At 41.4% G+C, this 27,941-nt stretch overlaps 1 protein-coding gene across 1 annotated transcript in view; it reads left to right on the top strand.

The window, feature by feature from the left end:
- Positions 1 to 1,860: 1,860 nt before the first annotated feature.
- LOC135541415 (carbohydrate sulfotransferase 11-like) overlaps positions 1,861 to 27,941 on the top strand; it is a 36,929-nt gene continuing 10,848 nt past the window's right edge. Inside the window, exons 1-2 of the mRNA XM_064967650.1 lie at positions 1,861 to 2,248; positions 21,178 to 21,260. Coding sequence (XP_064823722.1) covers positions 2,155 to 2,248; positions 21,178 to 21,260 — 177 coding nt within the window. The 5' untranslated portion in view covers positions 1,861 to 2,154. The remainder of the gene's footprint in view (positions 2,249 to 21,177; positions 21,261 to 27,941) is intronic.

Raw genomic sequence — 27,941 nt, 5'->3', positions numbered from 1 at the left:
GACCATTCTACCGACCATTCTATGTGCGCATTAGATAACTAATAGCAGATAAGTACAGATGTAAAAGGAGTAACAATTCAGTTACAAACTTGGAAGTATGAACAAGGAGAATCATTGTTTCTCCTCTTGTTTTCTGTATGTCTTCTGTCATCTCAACATCTCACCGTTTTATCATTGTTGTCCAGTAGGGGACAGTACAGTTTCACTAGTCCCTGGTGTCCACAAAGAGCTGAACAATTCTTTGCATAGAGACCAAACCATCTCCATATTTGTAATCCTACTGAGTTTGTTTTTTTTACCCATTTTATGTGGAGCCATTCACTCAGTTTGTTGTACTGTCTGGGAACATGTTACCCATAAACAAATGGACCCTTCACCTCATCTGGACAAAAATGTGTTTGCAATGAATCCTGGGACAGAGTGTCATTTTTTAGAGGAGGAGGAGGGATGGCTTGATGGAGGAGGAGGTGGGGAGGAGGATGTGGGGAGGGAAGAAGGGAGGGGAGAGAGTGAGCTTTAGTTAAACTAGCTACTGCTAAACTGCTAAAATTACAATTTTGTAACCAAAGGCCAGTGCAAGTCAATGTCCCCCAATTAGCAAACTCATATTTCATGCCCAAATCCTCTCTAAAAGGGATGTTGTAGCTGACTTTGAGATGATCACTAAAATACTGCTTGCTCTGCAGTAAAGATGGCAAAAACAGTATTAATGATTGACGTCTTTTTTTCTCTGTGTATTTGAAAGTGGTTTACAGTTGTCTTTTCTCCTCGTCCCTGCTCTCCCGTCAATTCCAGTCCTCTGACAGATGTGGTCTGACACAGCAGAATGAAGCACTGACAATAAGTATTACGGTGGAATGCAGACACTGCACTGGCTTGCTAGTCTATCATGCCAATAACCAAAACAATGTTAAGAGATTTACATTCTCAAGAACAAAAATGTCAAATATTGAAGCCACTTATCATTTTTTTGTCTCTCTTGTGTTATGTAACAGGTCGCCTTTAGAGGCAGGGCAAAGGTAAAAGATATGTTAGAAACGTTTGTATGCTCCAACTATGTGATGTTTAGTGTCTATAACAGTCAAATCATTGAAATTCTGTGAGGGAAAGCTACACGAAGGGTAGTCCAAATGAACGAGCGCATTACTTTTTAAAGCACATACTGTACAGTATGGTGTGGTTTTGCTTTTATTTCATAAGTCTTGTTTAGTTTTAAATAGCCAAATGGATTATTGATTGTGGAGCAAGAACAGTTTACAGTTTTTTGAGAATATATCATGGCTTCATTACTCTGTCCTCCCACCAACCATGTTTATTGGTTAAGAAATGTAACCTTGTATTTAATAATCTCTACCATTACAATTAGGCCTATTCAAATATCACTGTAGTCATTCATTTTATACCAGGAATTAATTTGCATTGGTTCACTGAATATACATCATATTTCTTTCCCAATTTCACCAACTAAACTCTTGTTGGTGTATGTATATTGAACACAAATATAAACGCAAAATGCAACAATTTAAAAGATTTTACTGAGTTGCAGTTCATATAAGAAAATCAGTCCATTTATATAAATTCATTAGGCCCTAATATATGGATTTCACATGACTGGGCAGGGGTGCACCCAATCTGAATTAATTTCCCCCCATAAAATGGCTTTATGGATTTGGATTTGTTATTTCTGCTCATGTTGCTATATTTTTGTTCAGTATAGCATATGATTCACCCCATGCCACGTGCCAGCCATGTTTCTGGAAAGTAAAGAGTTAACAAAAAAACAAACGTTTGGAAAGAAGCTTCAACGGGCATATAAAACCGTTCATCATAAAAATACATTTGTGTTTTTCCCCTGGCCAGTTGTGTCTGCAACTCATTATTTGCTGGCTTCACATACCGTAAAGTGTCGCTGATTTTGTGGTTGAACAGTTGCAACTTTTCAACGGCGCAGAACATGCGTGGATGTACATCAACATGACGAATTGCACAAGTAACAAGCAGCAATTTTATTTGAAGAAGAGGCTGTTCTATATGTACCCGGGCAATGTTCTCGAAAGTCCAAATCCCTAACATTACTTGAGCGTGGAACGGTCATTTTTTTCGCATGAATTACAAACGGATTTGGGTCGGCTTTGTCGTTCCTTAAGATTCAGGATGAGAAAACCCAAAGTTAATCGGATGGTTCTTGCGATGTGCTTGGGGTGTTTTATAATGGTTATATTCTATTTTCAGAGCAACTTGAAACCAGGTGAGTCGAATACCCAGCACGAGCGTTTTATATTTCGACGTTAATAAGGGTTCATAGTTTCACCATGTGTTGTGCATACAGAGTAACTTTTGAACATACCGTATGTATATTTAATTAAAGCTCTCAAATGGCATGCCCTACATTGGGATTTTTTTCTTCTTCTTCTTCGTATTAATAAGTATCCTAATTGTACAGTAATAGGCACTCAATATTTGCCAACAGCAATTCATTCCTGCCATCTGTCATAGTGTTCCTGAATGGTCCAGTCTCAGCCCCGACTTCAATCTGCTTAAAAAACTGAAGAGAATGTTTGAATATTGCTGCTCATGAATGATTCCGAAAAAAATGTACTGAGCTTGAGCAATGTTTACTCAAACAAATGTTGCCCTAAGAGAGTAAAGGTTGGTAGAATCGTATTCAAAATGATTCACAGCTGTCTGTAATGGCTGCCAAAGGTGCTACCACCAAGTATTTAGCAGGCAGCTCTTTTTACATTTTTTTATTAAATTACGCACAATTAAATTATATATATATTAGGTAGCCTAGTGGAACTAGCGTTGGATTAGTAACCGAAAGGTTGCAGGATCGAATCCCCGAGCTGACAAGGTACAAATCTGTCGTTCTGTCCCTGAACAAGGCAGTTAACCCACTGTTCCTTGGCCGTCATTGAAAATAAGAATTTGTTCTTGACTGACTTTACTAGTTAAAGGTCCACTATGCAGAAATTGCTACACCATTTCTTGGTTGCAAAAATTATAAGTTCGCCTAATTTCAGTTTGTGACAAAACAAGTGAATATAGAGTAGGGAATCATTGTACCATCTAAACCGCTGTAAAATATATTTTCCATAACCAAAATATATTTTTTTCAGCTCTTTGAAGCTGGTGTGTAAAACCAGAAGTAAAAGGCTTAAAAAACGAAACATAAGAACAGGAAGCATAGAAATTAGGCACATAGAACAGATGCTTTCAATGAGATGGACAGATCTATAAATTATATTTATATGTGAATTTGGTCGGGTCGCTCAAAAACATACATATTGCAGCTTTGAGTTAAATCTAGTGATAATGGAGAAATCTTGTAATTAGATCTTGTTTGTGCAAATACAAAAATCCTTTCAAATTCATAACATTCTGCATTGTCTGCCTGTTATCTTCAATATGTTTCACAATATTGTTCAGTACATGTCATTTTATTGGTATTCTATGTATATAAAATGTAAACACATTAATTTACATGCTTTCTAATATTTATATTTTGACAAAAAAGTATAATTGTATTATTTGAAGTTTGTCCTCATTTACTAGATGTACATGAAGCAGACATAATGTAAATGAATGTATCATATTTGAGATGATTTAAAGCAAATTCCAATACAACATTTGTTTACTCTAATTGGGCAACTCAGCCGGCTGGTTGAGATGTTTGCAGTGCATTATTTATTTATTTATCATGCAAACAAAAAGTCTTAATTTATGACCTATACTGAGGCTAAATACACACTTTACAGAAACATATTTTTTTCTTGGTGTGCCAAATAGCGACTGTATACCCATTTACTTAGTCATTTGACTAAAGTGAGAAAGTTGGTCATTTTGCAGACTTGGCCTACACCACACTACAGATATAAACACATCTTCCAATGCCTTGCTGTTACTGAGTAAACCACAGAGATGGTGTGTTTTCAGTGTGTGTTATTGTTGTATTGCGTCTCCACCCCACTCTCAACAGCTTTCATTAATGTTTTACCTCCTGGCAAAACCTGTCTCCATTTCCCTTTGGGATGTGGACCAGCATGGAGGAAAACTTTGATTACCAGTCTGATTGGTTCAGTGTTTCCTCTGCTATGTGGAATAATGTGGTGAGAGTTTCCAGCTGTTGCTGCAATTATTTTACTGCGAGGCCTATCCCACTTTGGTCCTTCTTTGCCAATACAATTGCCATATTCAGACATGCCCAGCCATACTGAGACCAAGTAAGCCTAAAATAGTACATTTTGGGGCTTTTTATCAAACGTTCGAAAAGAATGGTCACCTCTGCCTGTTAGTCTACTTGTTACAACATTGTTTTTAAGAACTTTTCCCATTTATCAGTAAAAAATGGCGCCGGAGAAGAAGGCAGATGTTTTACGTGTCCCCAACCGATTGTGTTTTTTGTTTGTTTATTTGCGTTGTTTGTAACATATTTTTAAAACTCATTTTGTACATAATGTTGCCGCTACCGTCTCTTATGACCGAAAATAACTTCTGGACATCAGGACTGTGATTACTAACCACGGACTGGCAGAATCCTTTTTTTCCTTTAACAAGTCTGACGAGCCCGACGCGAACAATATACTGCTTTCACGGGAACAGGCCCAGATCCCCGTGATTTGCGTGAGGCACAGAAAAAGGGACCAGAGGGTGGGCTGCCTTCTGAGAATTGGTAGGCGATCTAATAAACCCCCACTTCCTTCCATTCTACTAGCAAACGTGTAATCTTTGGAGAATACAATCGATTACCTACCAACAGGACATTCAAAACTGTAATATCTTGTGCTTCACGGAGTCGTGGCTGAACGACGACACTATCAACATACAGCTGGCTGGTTATACGCTGTTATCTGCCATAAGCAAAGAAGAAAACGCTCACTCAGAGGCGGCGCTCCTAGTAGGATGCAGAGAAACATAAATCGGTTTTACCAAATGTCTATCAGCATGTTAAATGTGCAACCAGAGGGAGAAAAAAATCTGGACAACCTTTACTCCACACACACACAGACGCATACAAAGCTCTCCCTTGCCCTCCATTTGGCAAATCTGACCATAATTCTATCCTCCTGACTCCTGTTTACAAGCAAAAATGAAAGCAGGAAGCACCAGTGACTAAATCAATAAAAAGTGGTCAGATGAAGCAGACGCTAAGCCACAGGTCTGTTTTGCTAGCACAGACTGGAATATGTTCCGGGATTCCTCCGATGGCATTGAGGAGTACACTACATCAGTCATTGGCTTCATCAATAAGTGCATTTATGACGTTGTCCCCACAGTGACCGTACGTGCATACCCCAACCAGAAGCCATGGATCCGCACTGAGCTAAAGGCTAGAGTTGCTGCTTTCAAGGAGCTGGACTCTAACCTGGAAGCTTATAAGAAATCCCGCTATGCCCTCCGACGAACCATCAAACAAAGCGCCAATACAGGACTAAGATTGAATCGTACTACACCGGCTCTGACGCTCGTCGGATTTGGCAGAGCTTGCAAACTATTACAGACTACAAAGGGAAGCACACCCGAGAGCTGCCCAGTGACACGAGCCTACCAGACGAGCTAAACTACTTCTACCATCACTTCGATGCAAATAACACTGAAACATGCATGAGAGCACCAGCTGTTCCGGAAGACTGTGTGATCACGCTCTATGCAGACTTTTAAACAGGTCAACATTCACAAGGCCGCAGGGCCAGACAGATTACCAGGACGTGTACTGCCTGAACACCGACATCAACGAGACAGCTTATAGGGAGGAGGTCAGAGACCTGGCCATGATATACCAGGACAACAACCTCTCCCTCAATGTGATCAAGACAAAGGAGATGATTGTGGACTACAGGAAAAAGAGGACCGAGCACACCCCCATTCTCATCGTGGCTGCAGTGGAGCAGGTTGAGAGCTTCAAGTTCCTTGGTATCCACATCACCAATAAACTAACATGGTCCAAGCATACCAAGACAGTCGTGAAGAGAGCATAACAAAACCTATTCCCCCTCAGGAGACTGAAAAGATTTGGCATGGGTCCTCAAACATCACCACAAAATCTACGGGAATAGCTTGAAAATTCAAGACCCTTGGGTGTTGCTATAGATTTACGTTGGAAGTGCCCATCCTAAGAAGGCACAAGGTCATTGGCCACAGATAAAATGATGTCAAATCATATATCTACTTTAGATTTAATTGGACTGATCATGTCAACATCATACTTTCAAAATCTTAGTTAGCAAGCTAGACAAGCAGTTATCATCATGAGTCAAGTCGACAATCTCCTGGCAAATCCTTTTCAACCCTTGTCATATGAAGAGAAATTATAGATGAAACGTATCAGTGCTCATCGGCCATTGGACATAAACATTAAACAACAAGTTGGAAATTGAGTGGTTCGGAAGGAATCAGTGGCTAACTGCAAGTGTTGCAAAGCAATCACTAGCCTGCTATTCTGTGGAGAGGGTGTGTGGTCCAAGTCTGGTTTTAAGGGTCTCTTTTCCAAGCTTAAAAATGATAAACATTCACATGCAACACCATGGGCCAGAAGAGGTTGAATACATTGGCCATTCTGTCAAACCAGCATGACTTCTGCCACGTTCAAAACAACTGGGAATTCTCAGACTTCAAGTGAGATCAAGACAACTGGGAACTCGGGGGACAAAAAAACTAGCTCCGGCTTGGAAAATGTTTTGAACTGCCATCCAACTCGGAATTCCAAGTCGTGAACTCTGGCCTCTTTCTAGAGCTCTGACCTGAAGATCACTGACGTCATGATTCAACCGTGTTTTTTTCCCAGTTCTCTTGAAAGCACCGTAAATCCAAAGAATGCCAGACTTTGACAAAGTTTGCCCACAATATGGACCACCTTCCACCTTCCTGGTAAAGTGATTACAGCACAACAAGGGGAGTACAAAAATGTATTGTATGCTGCTACATAAATTATGTAATATGCCAGGGAGATATGTATATTGTACGTAAGATAGTAATAGGTATGTGTTGTGTAGTAAGCTGGTAGTAGCCCATGTGCTTCACCCTAATAATTTTGTCCATTTCCCCTCATAACTTAGCCTACTGTTCTGACTTGGTGGTGCACATGTAGCCTATAACCTGTTTTAGAGAAATGTAATAATTTAATATTGTAAGAGCTTTCATTGTCTGCTTATATGTCCCCTTTATTTATCCTACGGTCGTGACTTGGTGTACAGGGATAATACTGTAAGAACAGCCCATGTTCTGAATTCTGTTGCAATACAGTAGAAAAGTGCTGATTAAATAGTTATATTGATTACATCCATCTTAGCTCACTCATTAATGTCTTAATCGAAATTACTGATGGCCTCTTATCCACGCATCTTTCCCTTATGCCATAGTATGTACTATGTACATCTCAATTATCTGTAGAAACCACATTTGTGTAAGCAAGTCAGCCCTGTCAGCTATGTTTTTTTCAAAAGCAGTAAATGAGGCTGAATTAACTTTTTTGCTGCCAGACAAGGCTCCGCTGATAGCTAGGTGTAGCGGTGGTAAGGATTCATTCCATGGTGTTGAAAAGAAAGCTCTGCTGTTGGGACAGCTTTATGTAGGCCCTAACAGTTTGTGGGCACCATAAGTCACTGTTATAGTGCAATTCATGTGTTTTTTAGTGTTGTGAACCCCCCCCCAAAAAAAAATGTTTTGGTTCTATCAGCTTACACAATGAAGCTGGTCCCCACTTCATACATGCCTTGCCTGGGCATGACTCAAGGGCATTGCGGTTATATAAGATGTACCTGCACGACATGCGAGTGTCAAGAACAACTGCAGCACCACACACTAATAAAAATCCCCTTAGGGGTAAATCTGTACATCTTGTTTCCAGTCAGAAGAGTAGGAGCACAGTCTTGAAATATGTTCCAGATTCTCATTTTTGAAGTGTTTGGCATTGTTTGACTTCAGTCTAGAATGTAGTGTCCCAGAAGCGATAACGACTGACTGTCTCTCATTAAGTAGATCTCGATGGCACTCAGTGTCCCAGGTGAAATCAGTTCTGCCTGGGATTTCCATCAGATCTGTAGCCATCTTGGGATATTGATGACAGCTCGATTAGGCCCCACTGTTCTTTTCCCCCTGCCAGCTGCATAATCATGATGACCAAGCACTCCAGGATTAGATTATTTTGTGATTCCGGAAGACGTATTTCTTCGCTCACTCTCAACTTGGTTCATAATTGGCCTCCATTACTTCCAGCTGCTCTCACCAAGGCACAAACCCCACGTAGGATTTGATTATCTTCTCACACACAGAGGACTGCTGGGAATGCCAAAAGGAATTCTCTACAGATTTTTGTCTTGCATAATTTGTATGTGCTTCGTAAGCTTTTTATTTTGATCTAAGGTCAGTCTTGCACTGACATCCAAATGTTAGTTTTGGTGTTAAAAATGTTCCAAGATCTGTGGTCACCTTATCTGCCTATGCTGACTTCACCTTGATCTGGGAAATTGCTGAGTGCGTTAATTAGATGTAAATTTCCTGTTTTGGGGACCTGCGTGGTTCTGGTACAGGTTCTGACTGACATTTTCACTTACAGTATAAATGGATATGTGGACACCATAGATTGTCATGGACACAGGAGTATGTCTCTTCTGCCCCTGTGAAGCAGGATGGGAAATCTGACACCCCTTGAAGCTGGGATGTCCCTCCTACCATTTCATTCGCTCTTCCAACTATCCTTCAACCCCTGGCTGGACCTTACGTTACAGCCACCAGCAACGCATATGCCTGGAATCCTTACATCGTAATACAACAACAGGAGAAAGTGGTTTTGTCGCGGCAGCACATTCAGAGATCGATTTATAGCCATTCATCTCAATTAATTCATAAATTTGGCATAGATGGACAAGGTTAGAATGAGATGAAAGGCATGTTTCTAATGAGTTCAGGAAGCTAAGCTAAAGCTCTGTGTGACATTCACAGCAGTGGGGGCAGACGTTTTGATCGAGAGACCTTTAGAAAATATGCACATTTTCTCTGTTTCTCTATGTTCTCTATGTTCTCTATGTTTCACATTTTCTCTATATGCACACTAAATATACAAATATGTATTTTACAGTTGTATGGAAGGTGAAATTGTATAGTTAGTCGTTTATAAATTGATTATGTTGTATTTAGAAAAATTATGTAATTTCAAGCCTGATTTTTACAGCTTTGTTAAATAGGCAATACATCATAAAATGTTATTTTCATATTTTTTTATCATATTTGTACTGTGTACTTGAGCTTGTGTCCTCAAAAGTGGTTACATCTCAGCAATTTATTTTTTTAAATTCCAGAAAGTTGAGATTTTAACCTTTCTTGGAGTATGTAGCATTACTAGTTATTGTTTATAGACCTCTCATGATGAATAATTACTTTTGGGGATATTTTCGATTACATTTAGATACATTTTGAGAATTTAAGAGCCTTGTTCTCCTCACTTGGCGAAACACTTGACTCCTGATCAGCACATGACAGGCATAGCACACACGGTGTTCCCAGGACAGCCTGGTGGGCAATCAATCCATGAATTAAAGACTTAAACCTTGGTGATGACCCAATCACCTCCTGGAAGACCCTCCTTGTGGAACACCATGACCTGATTTGCTTTTTGGGCCTCTTGCTGCCTCGCAGCTTTGCTACTCTTTTTACCCCAGCGAATTTGCTTATAGGAAAACAGCCCACACATGTTCTGTAATCCACACAGTGTGTCTCTAGGACCAAGACCAAGAAGATACCTGTACCACATCTGCTAACACTCTGTTTTAAGACTCTCACTCTTGTTAAACAGATACCACACACGCGCCCGTGCAAACGCACAAACACCCTTCACACACATTGCGGCAACAGCAGGGATCGGCCTCCACACAGCACAGTGTGTCTCTCACTAAAGCGCACTCTCTTTGGCAGACCTGGAGAGCCTGTGGAGGGGGAGGGGGAGGGGGGCCCCTGCTTCCCGAGGGACTTCCACACAGAGCAGTGTTCATGGCAGGGACAGGAGTAACGCAAGATTGGCCTTTCTATATTCTGCATCTACTAAGCCATTGCTAATGTACCAGAGAGGGAAAGAGGGAATCAGCATGGGGCCTAGTCAAAAGGAAACCAATAGCACTTAACAGCTGGCATTAAATAGGTTTAGGGGGAGTGCTATAAACCCCTTTGTAGGGTAGACGGGTGTCTACTTGGCTTTCACTGTTTACATTTTTCTCACTTAGCTAGTAGATGATCTTATTCTGAGTGATAGTCCGTGACTTAGATCTTCAGCAGTTCGGCTTGCAATGCTTGCCAATGAAATGACATATGAACAGTTGTAAGTGCTAGGCTCTAATGTGTACCTACTCTGTAATTAGCTTATGCATCAGAGGAATAGCTACAAACAGTGATTTGAAGATTTTTTTGTGTGTAATTTTCCATGTTTGTTGAATGATAATAACAGGAAGGTAAGGTACTAAGAGCACTTATTGGTTCAATGTGTCATCTCTGCATGTTCCTGGAGAACAGTAGCCGAAGCCACTTTCTGCCAGGTTATTTAGACTGACAGTACATTCAAAAATAGTACTGACGTTGCCTGTACTTCTGGCATTTTAATTAGAAGAAATAAATAAAAGGTTTGGGAGTGGTCATATTTAAAATGTCTGCTGCCTTGACTCACAGCTGCAGTTTCCATAAGGAGGTTTTAATGTGTTCAGAAAACACAATAAAAAATATATGTACAGTAACACTTCACCACAAAATGCCCCACACTTTCGCAAATCCTGAGCAAGGGCCAGGTTGAAGTGACAAATCCCCTTCCATGGACAATGAGGCAACATGTTTTTGTGATTAGCCAACAAATAGTAAACCCATGTCTGTTGAGAAAGTAACCTATAAACGTAACCTATAAACGTAGAAATAGTTGTTTCTCTACACAAATAACATTTCATTTCTATTAGTAAGACATCTGTACAATGAGAAAGTTAAAATTGGCATGCAGTTATTCAGATCTAGTTTGCCAAATTAGCAGCTGTTGGGTTGAATGCAGATGGACAGCAGATGGCAAATCTAGAGACTTGGTCTAATATGTATCGTTCCATCTATTGCTTCTCACACTCTCCCCTCTCCCTCGTGGTGGTGCATATCTCAGGTTATCCCCAGGTACAGTGGGTTACAGTTTACAGTATATATATTTCATGCATGCCTTGCTGTGGCATAAAGCGTGTCAGTGGGTTCACTGTTCACACGCGGCTTGGCACTCAGACTTGCCAAGTCTCACACGTGTGTGGAGAGGCAGAGACACACACATCGCCTGTCTGCCATTTTCCTTGCCACACACACTACATTTTCCCTCCATACTCTCAAATTGATCTTACAAATAGTATTACGTTACATTTATACATGGTGGAACTACCACAAAAGGCTTAAACAGCCTTGAAGACCACGGTGTCTGTCACGTACCCCTAAACAATGCATTCAAATTGCCATTGTGTTCGTTGTCCATAGCTTATGCCTGCCGATACCATAACCCCACCGCCACCATGGAGCACTCTGTTCACAACGTTGACATCAGCAAACCGCTCGCCCACACGATGCCATACTGCCCAGTACAGTTGAAACTGGGATTTATCCGTGAAGAGCACACTTCTCCAGCATGCCAGTGTCCATCGAAGGTGAGCATTTGCCCACTGAAGTCAGTTATGATACCGAATTGCAGTCAGTTCAAGCCCCTGGTGAGAACGACGAGCACGCAGATGAGCTTCCATTAGACAGTTTCTGACAGTTTGTGCAGAAATTCTTCGGTTGTCCAAACCCACAGTTTCATCATCTGTCTGATGTGGAGGTCCTGGGCTGGCGTTGTTACACGTGGTGTGCGGTTGTGAGGCCAGTTTATGGCAGCGAAATTAACATTAAATTCTCTGCCAACAGCTCTGATAGACATTCCTGCAGTCAGCATGCCAATTGCACGCTCCCTCAAATGTTCCTTCAACTTGAGACATATGTGTCATTATATTGTGTGACAAAACTGCACATTTTAGATTTGAATGTTATTGTCCCCAGCACAAGGTGCACCTGTGTAATAATCATGCTGTTTAATCAGCTTCTTGATGTACCACACCTGTCAGGTGGATAGATTATCTTGGCAAGTGAGAAATGCTGACTAACAGGGATGTAAACAAATGTGTGCACAACATTTTAAATAAATGATATTTTATTAATAAAATAAGCTTTTTGTGTTTATGGAACATTTCTGTGAGCTTTTATTTCAGCTCATGAAACATGGGACCAACACTTTACATGTTGCGTTTATATTTTTGTTCAGTGTATATACATTATTTTAACAGGGCACTGTAAAGTCCATTATTTCTCTGAATTAGGCTGTTTGAGAAGATCTGAATCCTAAGCAACCTGCATACACATTATTTGAAGTACACTAGACCAACATAACTACCGTACTACGTAAAAGCTGTGTGCTGGAAAACCTTGTTAGAGCATGGGTGGAGTAGGCATTTTGGTGCTTGTGAATTTCTTTTAGTTTTTAGCATTAAACCAATGCCTACTTCTCACTTTAAATGTCTATTTTTTTATTTACATGTTTTTTACACCGGAAGGGTCATTATACAACATTTCCACATGCCAAGCCATATTTGTAATTTTTTACTAAACTAAAGTCTATCATTGGCAGTGCTATTGTAACCTTTAATTTGGCCTCTGCCAAAAGGTGGTGTGTGTGCATAACTGCAAGGGTTGTGGGTTTAAACCCTGGTCTGCTGGATGTTACCCTCTAATAACTCAAATCAGTTTTGAACTAACTGTTATAGTATGTTTAGCATTTACCAGGGATAGTCCAAAGGAGTTGTCTGCAGTTTTCAGAAGGCAAATAGCTCAATTGATTGTGACAGTTTTACATTGTAAAATATGACTCAATTCCCATTGAAAAGAGAACTGTTTTAGGCATTGACTGTTTTCATGTCACAGCAGCATCATCCAATTGGATATAATGATACTTAACCTTATGGGTATTTAAAGAGCTTGGAGTTCAACTGTGTTGTAAATATTGTGATGGCATTTGAATGGTTGATTGGATTGGGCTCGGGCAAGATTATGGTAGCTATCAGAGCCGGGCCATTTGATGCGATAGCATGAATGCTAACAAGACTAACATTGTCCTTAGCTCTTTTTTAAGCTAAATTTAATTTAACATATTTATTTGTTCCAGGGGCACTGCACTACAATGGCATACCCTGTAAAACAACACATTTCACTGCCCCTATCCGGTGTGTGACAAAAAAACATCTCTATGAATTATTGATGCACCCAGCCCTTCCTCTTCTGTGTGTGTTTAACTTAATCCACACAGCAGTTAGGTGTCACTTTCCTCCCTCTCTCTAAATGTATGCTTTTTGGGTTAATCCGTCTACAGCACATTGAGTTGCGTTGTTTACAGAACTGTTGAGGTAAAACGTCTATTTGAGAAATCCTTGGGGCTGTGCGGGTTTATGTTGTCCGGAAGTCATTTTTCCAGAATAAACACAACAGTCACCATGAAATCATACCCTGACTCGTGCAATAACTGCCTTCTGATAACCTTTATGTGAAAGTTAAAGCAAGGCTCATAAAGTTTGCTCTTAATACGGGTAAATTGCATAGTCGTTTGCGTCGGGTTAGTGTCGCAGTACCATACTTACAAGCGTGGAATCAAGGCTAGAGTTGGGTCCACATACAGATGCCACTTAATTAAACATGGGGAAATCTTTACTTTCTCTTTTTTTGTACATCTCTGAGCGATTACTGTTCAAGGAGGCTGAAATATAGCCACTATGATGAGTTTTGCATCATATCATATGAGTCAGGTCTCTAAAGCCCTGCTCACATTGGCAGTGACTCATATATACTGTATATATATTTTTGCGTGTCCAATTCTAATCCGTTTCTTTTCTTCCTGGCAGTCTGAACAGCCAAAAAACACATGGAATCAAATATTTCAAGCCACATTTCAAACCACCTATCAATAGAAATCTGATTCCTTGCCATGCGACTCAAATCTGATTTATTTGCCCTCAAGTGGTTTTTAGACTTATTTGGCATATCTCATATCTTATTGGTTAGCTAGCTACTCTGTTGACAGTTTTAGAAGAACACATGGTTTATAACTACCTCGTTAATTGTTTAGTTAACGAACAAATGAGTGAATGTGCTAGATAGCTAAACAGTTACTGCTGACTGCTGTGGCTAGCCAAAAGGACTCATTCTGAAAGTATCATGCTTTTATCCTTTGAGTCTTTAAAAGTGTTCTTACACTATGATTTTGAACATTCAAAGCACCTGGGAAGCATCCATGCAGTGGTGGAAAAATTACCCAATTGTAATACTTGAGGAAAGGTATTTGGTTTTAAATATACTTAAGTATCAAAAGTACATGTACTTGCTAATATATACTTAAGTATTAAATCATTTCAAATTCTTTATATAAAGCAAACCAGACAGCATCCATTTTCTTTTTTTACGGATGTGGAAAGGGGGATACCTAGTTCGTTTTACAACTGAATGCATTCAACTGAAATGTTTCTTTCCGCATTGAATCCAACCCCTCTGAATCAGAGAGGTGTGGGGGGCTACCTTAATCGATATCCACATCATCAGTGCCCTGGGGAACAGTGGGTTAACTGCCTTGCTCAGGGGCAGAACGACAGACTTTTACCTTGTCAGCTTGTGGATTACTGGCCCAACGCTCCTACCCACCAGGCTACCTGCTGCCCCCGCCAGGCTACCTGCTGCCCCCGCCAGGCTACCTGCCGCCCCCGCCAGGCTACCTGCAGATAGCAAGGGGTTTCCTCAGACATAATTTACAATTGAAGCACGTGTGTTTAGTAAGTCCGCCAGATCAGAGGCAGTAGGGATGACCGTGGATGTTCTATTGATAAGTGTGAATTAGACAATTTCCTGTCCTGCTAATCATTTAAAATGTGACAAGTATTTTTTGTGCCAGGAAAATGTTATGGAGTCAAAAGTACTTAATTTCCTTTAGGAATGTAGTGAAGTAAAAGTTTTCAAATATAAATAGTTATTTACAGATACCCCAAAAGCCTACTAAGGTAGCACTTTATTTAAGTATTTTTACCATAGCTTGCAACATTACTTTTGAGGGATCATAAACATTAGCACCAACACCAATCAGCCTACCCCATTGCGCCACACCCATGGTAACTATGGCAACTAGCCTTAGAAGTGACTAACTTGCTGTTTGGACAGTGAGTATTCCAAAACTGATTTAAAAAACGAAACTGATTGGAGCATTAAGGCCTGCACTGTGAACAGGGCTTAAGTGCCTCCGTATAGCTTTACTCTAGAGTTGAAACAGGTTTGAGAAGCGCCTCTGTATAGCGTTCCTATTTAAACTCTTTGCCTTTGAACTTGAGACTGACTGCTTTTAAAGTCTTAACAGGACCGAGTTAGTACCAGTCTTATTGGCAGGAACAGTACAGGTCATTAAAGCAGGGAGAAGATATTAAAAGCAACTGAAACCATGTGTACCTGGCTAACGAGCTGAGAATGATTTGTCTTTGCTGCTCTAAGAATAATGTAGGAATTTTCAATTGTGAAGCCTATGCTTAAGCAATAAGGCCCGAGGAGGTGTGGTATATGGCCAATATACCATGGTTAAGGGCTGTTCTTATGCATGACGCAACACGGATTGCCTGGACACAGCCCTTAGCCGAGGTATATTGGTCATATATCACAAACCCCCGAGGTGCCTTATTGCCATTATAAACTGGTTACCAACATAATTAGAAGAGTAAAAATGAATGTTTTGTGGTATATTGTCTGATATACCATGGCTGTCAGCTAATCAGCACTCAGGGATCGAACAACCCAGTTTATAAAAGGATATAAACCACACCATATGTCCTTCGTACTGCTAGATTTCATGGTCTGGTTACAGTATGTGCTTCTGCTGTTTGCAATACCCCTCAAACTTAACATAAACATTAACCATCTTGCTTTTGCCAAATGAGCCGAACATATAGGCACATATGGGATGACTATATAAACATATTTTCTGAATGTTGATGTCCTCTTGTGCTGATGCAATACTGGTTGAATCAAGCACTAGTGACTAGTATGATAACGTTTCATTTTAGACCAATCTACCATGGTTGGGTCAGAGGTCAGTGTGTGTGTGTGTGTGTGTGTGTGTATGTGTGTGTGTGTGTGTGGCGCTAGTGACACATCAGTCTGTTTTGCCCAGTCGCAGAAGAAAGGTGGAATCTGTCCATTTCAATAAGACCTTGTAATATGGATGGCCCAAAAGAAAAGAAAAAGATCTTGTAAATTGGGATATTTCTGGATCTGACAGAACCTAGTAAGATTAGTTATTGAAGTTTCTTCCCTCTGAAAGTATTTAATTATACTGAAAAAATAAGTAAACGCAACATGTAAAGTGTTGGTCCCATTTTTCATGAGCTGAAATAAAAAATCCCAGAAATTTTTAATTCGCACAATAACCTTAATTGTTTACATCCCTGTTAGTGAGCATGTCTCCTTTGCCATGATAATCCATCCACCTGACAAGTGTGGTATATCCAGAAGCTGATTAAACAGCATGATCATTACACAGGTGCACCTTGTGCTGGGGACAATAAAAGGCCACTCTAAAATGTGCAGTTGTCGCACAACACAATGCTACATATGTCAAGTTTGTTTTGAGGGATAGTGCAATTGGCATGCTGACTGCAGGAATGTCCAACCGAGCTGTTGGCAGGTAATTGAATGTTCATTTATCTACCATAAGCAGCCTCCAACATTGGTGTTTTTCCGTCTTTTAAGGATAAAATGGCACCGTAAGAAATGGCAGCAGTTTTACGGGCGCCCAACCAATTGTGCTATGCCTCGTAAGGATCCGCAGAAGGCGAGTGGGAAAGCTGCCGTTATTGTCAATATTACTTGTCAACGTGCAATCATTGGACAATAAATTTGAAGAGCTACGTGGTATATCCTACCAATGGGACATCAAAACTGTAATATCTTATGTTTCACGGAATCGTGGCTGAATGATGACATGGATATTCAGCTAGCGAGATATACGCTGCACCGGCAAGATAGAACAGCACACTCCGGTAAGACGAGGGGGGGCGGCGGTCTGTGCATATTTGTAAACAACAGCTGGTGGAGAAAATCTAAGGAAGTCTCTAGATTTTGCTCGCCTGAAGTAGAGTATCTTATGATAAACTGCAGACCACACTGTTTTCCAAGAGAGTTTTCAGCTATACTTTTCGTGGTTGTTTATTTACCACCACAGACGGATGCTTGGAACTAAGACAGCACTCAGTCAGCTGTATAAGGAAATGAGTAAACAGGAAACCGCTCACCCAGAGGCGGCGCTCCTAGTGGCCGGAGACTTTAATGCAGGGAACTTAAATCAGTTCTACCTAATTTCTATCAACATCAACAAATGTGCAACCAGAAACCATGGATTACAGGCAACATTTGCACTGAGCTAAAGGGTAGAGCTGCCACTTTCAAGCTGCGGGACTCTAACCCGGACGCTTATAAGAAGTCCCGCTATGCCCTCAGACAAACTATCAAACAGACAAAGTGACAATACAGGGGTAAGATTGAATCATGCTATACCGGCTCCGACGCGCTCGTCTTATGTGGCAGGGCTTGCAAACTATTACAGACTACAAAGGGAAGCACAGCCGCAAGCTTGTCCAGTGACACGAGCCTACCAGACGAGGTAAATTTACATTTACATTTAAGTCATTTAGCAGACGCTCTTATCCAGAGCGACTTACAAATTGGTGAATTCACCTTCTGACATCCAAACTCACTTCTATGCTCACTTCGAAGCGAGCAACACCGAGGCATGCATAAGAGTATCAACTGTTCCGGATGACTGTGTGATCACGCTCTCCGTAGCCGACGTGAGTGAGACCTTTAGACAGGTAAACATTCACAAGGCTGCTGGGCCAGACAGATTACCAGAACGTGTGCTCCGGGCATGTGCTGACCAACTGGCAGGTGTCTTCACTGGCATTTTCAACATGTCCCTAATTAAGTCTGTAATTCCAACATGCTTCAAGCAGACCACCATAGTCCCTGTGCCCAAGAACACTAAAGCAACCTGCCTAAATGACTACAGACCCGTAGCACTCACGTCCGTAGCCATGAAGTGCTTTGAAAGGCTGGTAAAGACTAACATCAACACCATTATCCCAGAAACCCTAGACCCACTCCAATTTGCACAACACCCCAATAGATCCACAGATGATGCCATCTTTACTGCACTCTACACTGCCCTTTCCCTTTCTCCACACTGCCCTGCACTCAGCATTCAACACCATAGTACTCTCAAAGCTCATCACTAAGCTAAGGATCCTGGGACTAAACACCTCCCTCTGCAACTGGAACCTGGACTTCCTGACGGGCCGCCACCAGGTGGTGAGGGTAGGTAGCAACACATCTGATACGCTGATCCTCAACACTGGAGCCCCTCAAGGGTGCGTGCTCAGTCCCCTCCTGTACTCCCTCTTCACCCACGACTGCGTGGGTGCAGACGACACAACAGTCGTAGACCTGATCACCAACAACGATGAGACAGCCTATAGGGAACAGGTCAGGTTCTACAGCTGCAGCATCGAGAGCATCCTGGCTGTTTGCATCACTGCCTGGTACGGCAACTGCAAGGCACTACAGAGGGTAGTGTGTACGGCCCAGTACATCACTGGGGCTAAGCTGCCTGCCCTTCAGGGCCTCTACATCAGGAGGTGTCAGAGGAAGGCCCTAAAAATTGTCAAAGACCCCAGCCACCCCAGTCATAGACTGTTCTGTCTACTACCGCATGGCAAGCAGTACCGGAGTGGCAAGTTTAGGACCAAAAGGCTTCTCAACAGTTTTAATCCTCAAGCCATAAAACTCCTGAACAGGTAATCAAATGGCGACCCAGACTTTTTGCATTGTGTTCCCCCCAACCCCTGTTTATCATATATGCATAGTCACTTTCACTATACATTCATGTACATACTACCACAATTAGCCCGACCAACCGGTGCCTGTATGTAGCACATTGGCTGCCCTGACTATATGCATTGTGTCCCTCCACCCACCCCCCGCCAACCCCTCTTTTATGCTACTGCTACTCTCTGTTTATCATATGTGCATAGTCACTTTAACCATACCTACATGTACATACTACCTCAATCAGCCCGACTAACCGGTGCCTGTATATAGCCTCTCTACTGTATGTAGCCTCACTACTGTTATAGCCTCTCTACTGTATGTAGCCTCACTACTGTTATTTTTCACTGTCTTTTTTACTGTTGTTTTTATTTCTTTACTTATCTATTGTTCACCTAATACCTTTTTTAACTTAGAAATTACACTGTTGGTTAGAACCTGTAAGTAAGCATTTCACTGTCTACACCTGTTGTATTCGGCGCACGTGACAAATAAACTTTGATTTGATATTTAATAAAGCCCTTTTGTGGGGAAAGACTCATTCTGATTGGCCCTGTCTGTCTGCACCCTCACCTACCCCTCCCCTTGCCCCAAGGGACCATATCTGTGACTCTTTGTCTCTTCCCAGCTAACAGATAATGTTATGAGAACCATATGTTTCTTAGAGCTTGGTTATTTTGCATATAACCTTCCCACAATGTTCTGAGAATGGTGCAAGATAATTGCTTAGCTTTGTAACATTCTCAGCACATTTAAGAAACTTGACAAAATAACATTATTTTGAAATACGTTAAATAACGTATTTCATTACTTCAGCAGAATGTACTGTAAGCTAGCAGTGTTATTGAAAGTCTTATTGAAACATTCAGTGAAAGTTAAGATATTCAAAACGCTAAAAAAAAACTAGAATTTTCATTCTCAGAACGTTATTAAAACCTCCCAGGAAAACTTTAAAGGAACTCGATTATAATGTTCTCAGAACCTCCCAGCAACCGAAAAACAAATGTCCCAGATTTTCACTTCCATTCTCAGAACATAAAAAAAAAACAGTTTTACTGGTCAGGAAACTCATGGCTCCGTTCCCAGAAACAATGGGAAACCAAAAACTTACACTCCCACAACTACCAAGGAACTAAAAGAGCAACAGCATATGAAATGACAACAACAACAATCTAAACGCCATGTCATGTTTTTTAAAGGAACTCTAAAGTAGTCACAGAGGTTTTCTGCCTCTGTTTATACTCCATCTGCCCTCTTGGTTTTCTCTCATTGCTATGCCTCAGTACCCATGTGGTTTCGGGATTTTCCCTTTTTTGCCTCTCCTCAGTTACTTCCATAAAGGAGAGCTGTTTTCTGCAGTGTTGCTGCGTTGTATGTTTAGCAGAGCGCTACAGTAAGAGGTACATTAGTAGTCTGAATGGATGCACAGTCTTTTTTGAGGCCTGGTTTCTTCTCTTTCTCTTCTGTGTGTTTCTATGACAACCTGTAGTGTTGTAGAAGATGACGTTTTGGGTGTGCACCTGTGTGTTGGGGTTTAATGACCCTCAGGTGAGTACAGTTGAGCAGTACGGCCCGAGGAGGTGTGGTATATGGCCAATATACCACGGCTAAGGGCTGTTCTTATACACGACACAATGTGGAGTGCCTGGATACAGAGCTTAGCTGTGGTATATTGGCCATATACCACAAACCCCAGAGGTGCCTTATTGCTTTTATAAACTGGTTACCAACGTAATTATAGCAGTAAAATTAAATGTTTTGTCATAACCATGGTATACGGTCTGATATACCACGGCTGTCAGCCAATCACCATTCAGGGCTCGAACCACCCAGTTTATAATATGTAATAAATGACCCATTGGCGAGTTTCTCCTCTGGTTTACCTGAGATTCTCAATGGTACTTGTCTTGTGACTTCTTTGTTATTAGGATGTATGAAAGTGTCAGGTTGTTGTTGCATTCATACCTTTACATTTAACATGGTTAATGATTATCCCCCTTAGAAAGTTGTAATTTAGCTCGCTTATCAAGCATTTGGGTCAACATAAAATTGACATGACATTTGCATTTAGATGGGATAATCAGTATTAACCTGCCATACCTCATGGGTTGCCACAATGGCATCCCATGGACTGTATATACTAAATCAGAATGCAGGAGAGATACAGACTCCGATGGTCTTGAGTGTGCACTGTAGGTAATTTGTCTGTGTTGACCTTGACGTGTGTACCCGTCTGCGTTTTCTCAGCCTCAGCACAGGGTAGTGGGAGGAGCAGCGGCCGGGGGAAGTCATGGAGGAGTCCACTCCAGATGCTCTATGACAGTGACCAGGTAAGTCCTGCCCACTACCAGGTAGGATTCACGTTGATGACCACTGAACTTCTTTTGGGTCATGTTTTATGAGTTAGAATAGGTGATTTGTGAAAATAAAATCATTGGTAAGCTACTCAGTACTTACTGCTTACTTGCTGAAAGTCTCTTATCAGTGTTTCCCCTAAATAAATGTAGCTGCCGCAGCGTGGTAGGTGTCCATTTTAATATAATATAACTGAACACGAAATACAAAATAACCAAGTGAAACAACGACAATTGAAACAGTCCTGAAAGGTGACACAACACAAAACAGGAAACAACTACCCACACACACCAGGTGGGAACAGGCTACCTAAGTATGGTTCTCAATCAGAGACAACGAAAGACAGCTGCCTCTGATTGGGAACCATACCAGGCCAAACACATAGAAAACATAGAAACACAACATATAATGCCCACCCCAACTCAGACCAAACCAAAATAGAGACATAAAAAGGAACTAAGGTCAGGGTGTGACATGGTGTTAGCATCTGAAATAAGGGTTCTCTTATTTCAGCTTTCCTCAACCAATAATACATTTTTCAAGCAACTGCAGAATGATGATTAACATCTTTGGCATCTATGGGAATTTTGCCAGTGTAAGCCCCTAATAAAATACATTTCCAATCCATGTTTAGAATAATTCTGTTTCTGAAGTTACTGGTCTATAAAAGCAGATTTAGATCATCATTATTAATCCCCCATTGCTACTACAGATGTTCCTCATGCTCCAAGGGTTTGGGTGTGTCACAATCTGTACTAATTTAAAGCCTTTCAAACTGTCTCCTGTAGTTACTAGTGACTGTCAGTGATTGATACAGGTGCAACGATTGACCTTTCTTATGTTTTTGTTTACCGTCTAGTTAGGGTTGGAAAATTCCAGTACTTTGAAGTTTCTCATCAAACAAAAGCCCTGACTTGACGATTCCAGACTGCAGTCAGTCAGACAATGGTTAGCAAAATCAAATTATTTTGGACAGGCACTTGATTGAAAAATATAAAACTGTCTCTTATAAAAAATTATAACCCTGACTTTGTAATTTTGCCAGGATTTGTCTCTATCTCCCATCTCTCCTTCCCACCGTTGTATCTAGTTGGCTGGGTGTCCTTTGGGTGGTGGACCATTGTTGATACACACGGTAAACTGTTGAGCGTGAACCCAGCAGCGTTGCAGTTCTTGACACACTCAAACCGGTGCACCTGGCACCTACTACCATACTCCATTCAAAAGCACTTAAATATTTTGTCTTGCCCATTCACCTTCTGAGTAGCACACATACACCATCAATGTCTCAATAATCTCAAGGCTTAAAAAATCCTTGAACCTGTCTCCTCCCCTTCATCTACACTGATTGAAGTGGATTTAACAAGTGACGTCAATAAGGGATCATAGCTTTCACCTGGATTCACCTGGTCAGTCTGTCATGGAAAGAGCGAGCAGGTGTTCTTAATGTTTTGTACACTACGTGTATGTAGCCGATAGAGTTGAATAGACTACTTAATTGTCCCATGTCATTCAACTTCAAAACAAATGTGTACAGTCAGTGTGTCACTACGACGGATTGACATTTCTGAGGCCAAAGGATAAGCCCTGGCCCACAAACTTTCTACAATTATACAGTATGACATTACATAGGGACTGTTCCAGAACTTAGACTTGGAGAGAGCGTGAGATAAATTATCTTGAATAGGGTACAGAAAAAATTGTTCTATAGGAGTGAGCTGTTGCCAATTATATCTCAGGGAGGGGAGTCCGAGGCCCATGCCAAAGGACCGAAGAACTCCTAAAGACATAATTTACTTTAAATCGCTGGCGGTTTTATTTTTGATATTTTGCACTTTGCTCATCCAAAGTGGAACCCCGTGGTGTTGCTATACTCTGAGGAAAAGTGTTTGAATTTATGAAGACAGAAAGCAAAACTGGGAGATCATTATAACCAAATGTATTCATTTTACTTCTCTGTATAAGCCTACAAGAATATTATATTGGATCACTAAAGGGTGTAATTCAATTCAAATCAAATCAAATTGTATTTGTCACATACACATGTTTTGCCGATGTTAATGTGAGTGTAGCGAAATGCTTCTAGTTCCGACAATGCAGTAATAACCAACGAGTAATCTAACCTAACAATTCCACAACTACTACCTTATTAATCAAATCAAATCTTATTTGTCACATACACATGGTTAGCAGATGTTAATGCGAGTGTAGCGAAATGCTTGTGCTTCTAGTTCCGACAATGCAGTAATAACCAACAAGTAATCTAACTAACAATTCCTAAACTACTGTCTTATACACAGTGTAAGGGGATAAAGAATATGTACATAAGGATATATGAATGAGTGATGGTACAGAGCAGCATAGGCAAGATACAGTAGATGGTATCGAGTACAGTATGTACATATGAGATGAGTATGTAAACAAAGTGGCATAGTTAAAGTGGCTAGTGATACATGTATTACATAAGGATGCAGTCGATGATATAGAGTACAGTATATACGTATGCATATGAGATGAATAATGTAGGGTAAGTAACATTATATAAGGTAGCATTGTTTAAAGTGGCTAGTGATATATTTACATCATTTCCCATCAATTCCCATTATTAAAGTGGCTGGAGTTGAGTCAGTGTCAGTGTGTTGGCAGCAGCCACTCAATGTTAGTGGTGGCTGTTTAACAGTCTGATGGCCTTGAGATAGAAGCTGTTTTTCAGTCTCTCGGTCCCAGCTTTGATGCACCTGTACTGACCTCGCCTTCTGGATGATAGCGGGGTGAACAGGCAGTGGCTCGGGTGGTTGATGTCCTTGATGATCTTTATGGCCTTCCTGTAACATCGGGTGGTGTAGGTGTCCTGGAGGGCAGGTAGTTTGCCCCCGGTGATGTGTTGTGCAGACCTCACTACCCTCTGGAGAGCCTTACGGTTGAGGGTGGAGCAGTTGCCGTACCAGGCGGTGATACAGCCCGCCAGGATGCTCTCGATTGTGCATCTGTAGAAGTTTGTGAGTGCTTTTGGTGACAAGCCGAATTTCTTCAGCCTCCTGAGGTTGAAGAGGCGCTGCTGCGCCTTCTTCACGATGCTGTCTGTGTGAGTGGACCAATTCAGTTTGTCTGTGATGTGTATGCCGAGGAACTTAAGACTTGCTACTCTCTCCACTACTGTTCCATCGATGTGGATAGGGGGGTGTTCCCTCTGCTGTTTCCTGAAGTCCACAATCATCTCCTTAGTTTTGTTGACGTTGAGTGTGAGGTTATTTTCCTGACACCACACTCCGAGGCCCTCACCTCCTCCCTGTAGGCCGTCTCGTCGTTGTTGGTAATCAAGCCTACCACTGTTGTGTCGTCCGCAAATTTGATGATTGAGTTGGAGGCGTGCGTGGCCATGCAGTCGTGGGTGAACAGGGAGTACAGGAGAGGGCTCAGAACGCACCCTTGTGGGGCCCCAGTTTTGAGGATCAGCGGGGAGGAGATGTTGTTACCTACCCTCACCACCTGGGGGCGGCCCGTCAGGAAGTCCAGTACCCAGTTGCACAGGGCGGGGTCGAGACCCAGGGTCTCGAGCTTGATGACGAGTTTGGAGGGTACTCTGGTGTTAAATGCTGAACTGTAGTCGATGAACAGCATTCTCACATAGGTATTCCTCTTGCCCAGATGGGTTAGGGCAGTGTGCAGTGTGGTTGAGATTGCATCGTCTGTTGACCTATTGGGGCGGTAAGCAAATTGGAGTGGGTCTAGGGTGGAGGTGATATGGTCCTTGACTAGTCTCTCAAAGCACTTCATGATGACGGAAGTGAGTGCTACGGGGTAGTCGTTTAGCTCAGCTACCCTAGCTTTCTTGGGAACAGGAACAATGGTGGCCCTCTTGAAGCATGTGGGAACAGCAGACATGGATAAGGATTGATTGAATATGTCCGTAAACACACCAGCCAGCTGGTCTGCGCATGCTCTGAGGACGTGGCTGGGGATGCCGTCTGGGCCTGCAGCCCTGCGAGGGTTAACATGTTTAAATGTTTTACTCACGTCGGCTGCAGTGAAGGAGAGTCTGCAGGTTTTGGTAGCGGGCTGTGTCAGTGGCACTGTATTGTCCTCAAAGCGAGCAAAAAAGTTATTTAGTCTGTCTGGGAGCAAGATATCCTGGTCCGCGACGGGGCTGGTTTTCTTTTTGTAATCCTTGATTGACTGTAGACCCTGCCACATACCTCTTGTGTCTGAGCCGTTGAATTGCGACTATACTTTGTCTATATACTGACGCTTAGCTTGTTTGATTGCCTTGCAGAGGGAATAGCTACACTGTTTGTATTCGGTCATGTTTCCGGTCACCTTGCCCTGGTTAAAAGCAGTGGTTTCTGGTTTGGGAATGTTTTAATCGTTGCTGTGGGTATAACATCAACAACATCAATAATTACTTCTTACAAGAAGTTTAACCTAAGCAAATATGTTACAATGCATGTGGAGTTGACTTTGCATGCGCCAGTTACCCCTAGGTTTACAAGGAGCACGTAGTATCTACTTGAGGTAAATCGTAGCCGACAGGGACGACTCCAGATAAGAATATGTGCCATCAAAATACATTTTGCTCCACAAATTAAGATCAAGATTTTTATGGAAGATCGTCTTTACACTATCAGGGATAATGAATGACATTGACAAGTTACCTTGTGCCTCACTGATGACAAAGATAAAGTAATAGTTTACTAGAGGTTTTACTTTAACTTTTGCCGTGACAATATTGTTTGATAGAAAGATGTAACTACCCAGCTACACAGTGAGTGAAGCCTCCGTTAGCATCGGTGTTGCCTGCTCCAGTGTGTCCTTGAAATTTCAGTGTCAACAGTGTCTTCTCAAACCAGGACAGAGGACGACACATGCCACTAGAAACTGAGGCAAACTGAGAGCCTCCGCATTTGGCTGAGTAAATGGAAGGCGTAAATACAGGAGAGAGTAAATACAGGTTTTGTACAGGAAGGAAGCCACGTTGAACTGGCTGAACTGAAGTGTTAGTGCAGCAGTGTGTGGATGGGAGAGTTTGAATGTGATTAGGACATCCAGCTGCAGTGTTTGTGTGTGTGTGTTACAAGAGGGAGAGAGATGGGTCAGTAAAACTCAACTATGAAGTTCGACAAACAATAAGATCATTTAGAGAAGCTGTTATTTAGTGTCATTCAGGACAAACATACTCTTCTCTTGGTCGCAGACTCCGTAATGCAGACATTTTCATCTTATTTTCTACCTCTCCTCATATTCTCTAAATTTCTTTGAAGACGTCAGCATGACGTCAAAACGCCAGTCACCTGTTCGTATCCTGTACAATGGATTAAAGTGAGCTAAATTAAATACATCTCTGCTTTTTTTGAGTGTTCCAACTCCTTTCTACCTCGAATTTGTCCTTTTGGAAATGTTCTTGATAAGCCCTTTTCATGATTTTTGTCATTGTTGTTGAGCACCCCTCCTTACCTTTGAATGCTGAAGCATGAAGGCCCACCTGAACTCTCAATTTTCTGGAGATAAACTACATTGGACAGACTATGCCCAGTTTGGTTAATCTGCCAGACATTTATACTACTGCATAAGCATGTAGCTAATTCCTTTTCAGAATATTTTTTCTTCCCGTGGGGGTAAAGTCAAGGTGTTTTATATTAACTATATGAAGTGACATTGGAATGCGAGGAGTGTTTCAACCCCTTTAAGTAACTTCGTAATGTCAATAAACAGAGGAGGTCCAAGCCTGACTTTTGAAGGGTGTTTTTTTTCTTCTTCTCATAGTCATAGACAAAGGCCCCCGTCCAGAAACAACCCCCAGCCTCTACAAGGCACAGGTAGATCAGAAAGGATTGGATGGGTATAAGCAATATGTTTCTCCCAGCTAGCCTATCTGAGGGTTAAGTTTAGAATAAGGGTTAAGTTTAGGGTTAGGATAAGGGTTAAGGTTAGGGTTTATAGATAGTTAGCTTAAATGTTACTAATAGTCTGTAGATAGTATGTAGAGCATCTATAGATGGACTATCCAAATAAAGTTTTACCCTACAACCATATTGCAATATCTTCCTCTCAGCTAGCCTATCTGAGGACAAGGTGGCACTACAACCATATTGCTTATCTGTCAAATTACTTTAGATATGCAGTGCCTTCGGAAAGTATTCAAACCCCTGGACTTTTACCACATTTTGTTACTTTAGTCATATTCTAAAATTGACTAAATCATTTCCCCACCTCAACAATCTACACACAATACCCCATAACGACAAAGCGAAAACAGGTTTTTAGAAATGTTTGCAAATTTATACAAAATAAAAAACAGATACCCTATTTATGTAAGTATTCAGACCCTTTGCTATGAGGCTAGAAATTGACCTCAGGTGCATCCTGTTTCCATTGATCATCCTTGAGATATGCCCTTTCCATGATTTGGAATGGCACACACCTCTCTACATACAGTTGAAGTCGAACGTTTACATACACTTAGGTTGGAGTCATTAAAACTCGTTTTTCAACCACTCCACAAATTTCTTGTTAACAAACTATAGTTTTGGCAAGTCGGTTAAAACATCTAATTTGTACATGACACAAGTAAATATTCCAACAATTGTTTCCAGACAGATTATTTCACTTATTATTCACTATCACAATTCCAGTGGGTCAGAAGTTTACATACACGAAAT

The sequence above is a fragment of the Oncorhynchus masou genome, chromosome 6 (assembly GCF_036934945.1).
Source record: "Oncorhynchus masou masou isolate Uvic2021 chromosome 6, UVic_Omas_1.1, whole genome shotgun sequence".
Taxonomy (NCBI): Eukaryota; Metazoa; Chordata; class Actinopteri; order Salmoniformes; family Salmonidae; genus Oncorhynchus; species Oncorhynchus masou.
The sequence above is the reverse complement of the archived record's forward strand: the minus strand, read 5'-3'. Positions and strand labels throughout refer to the sequence as shown.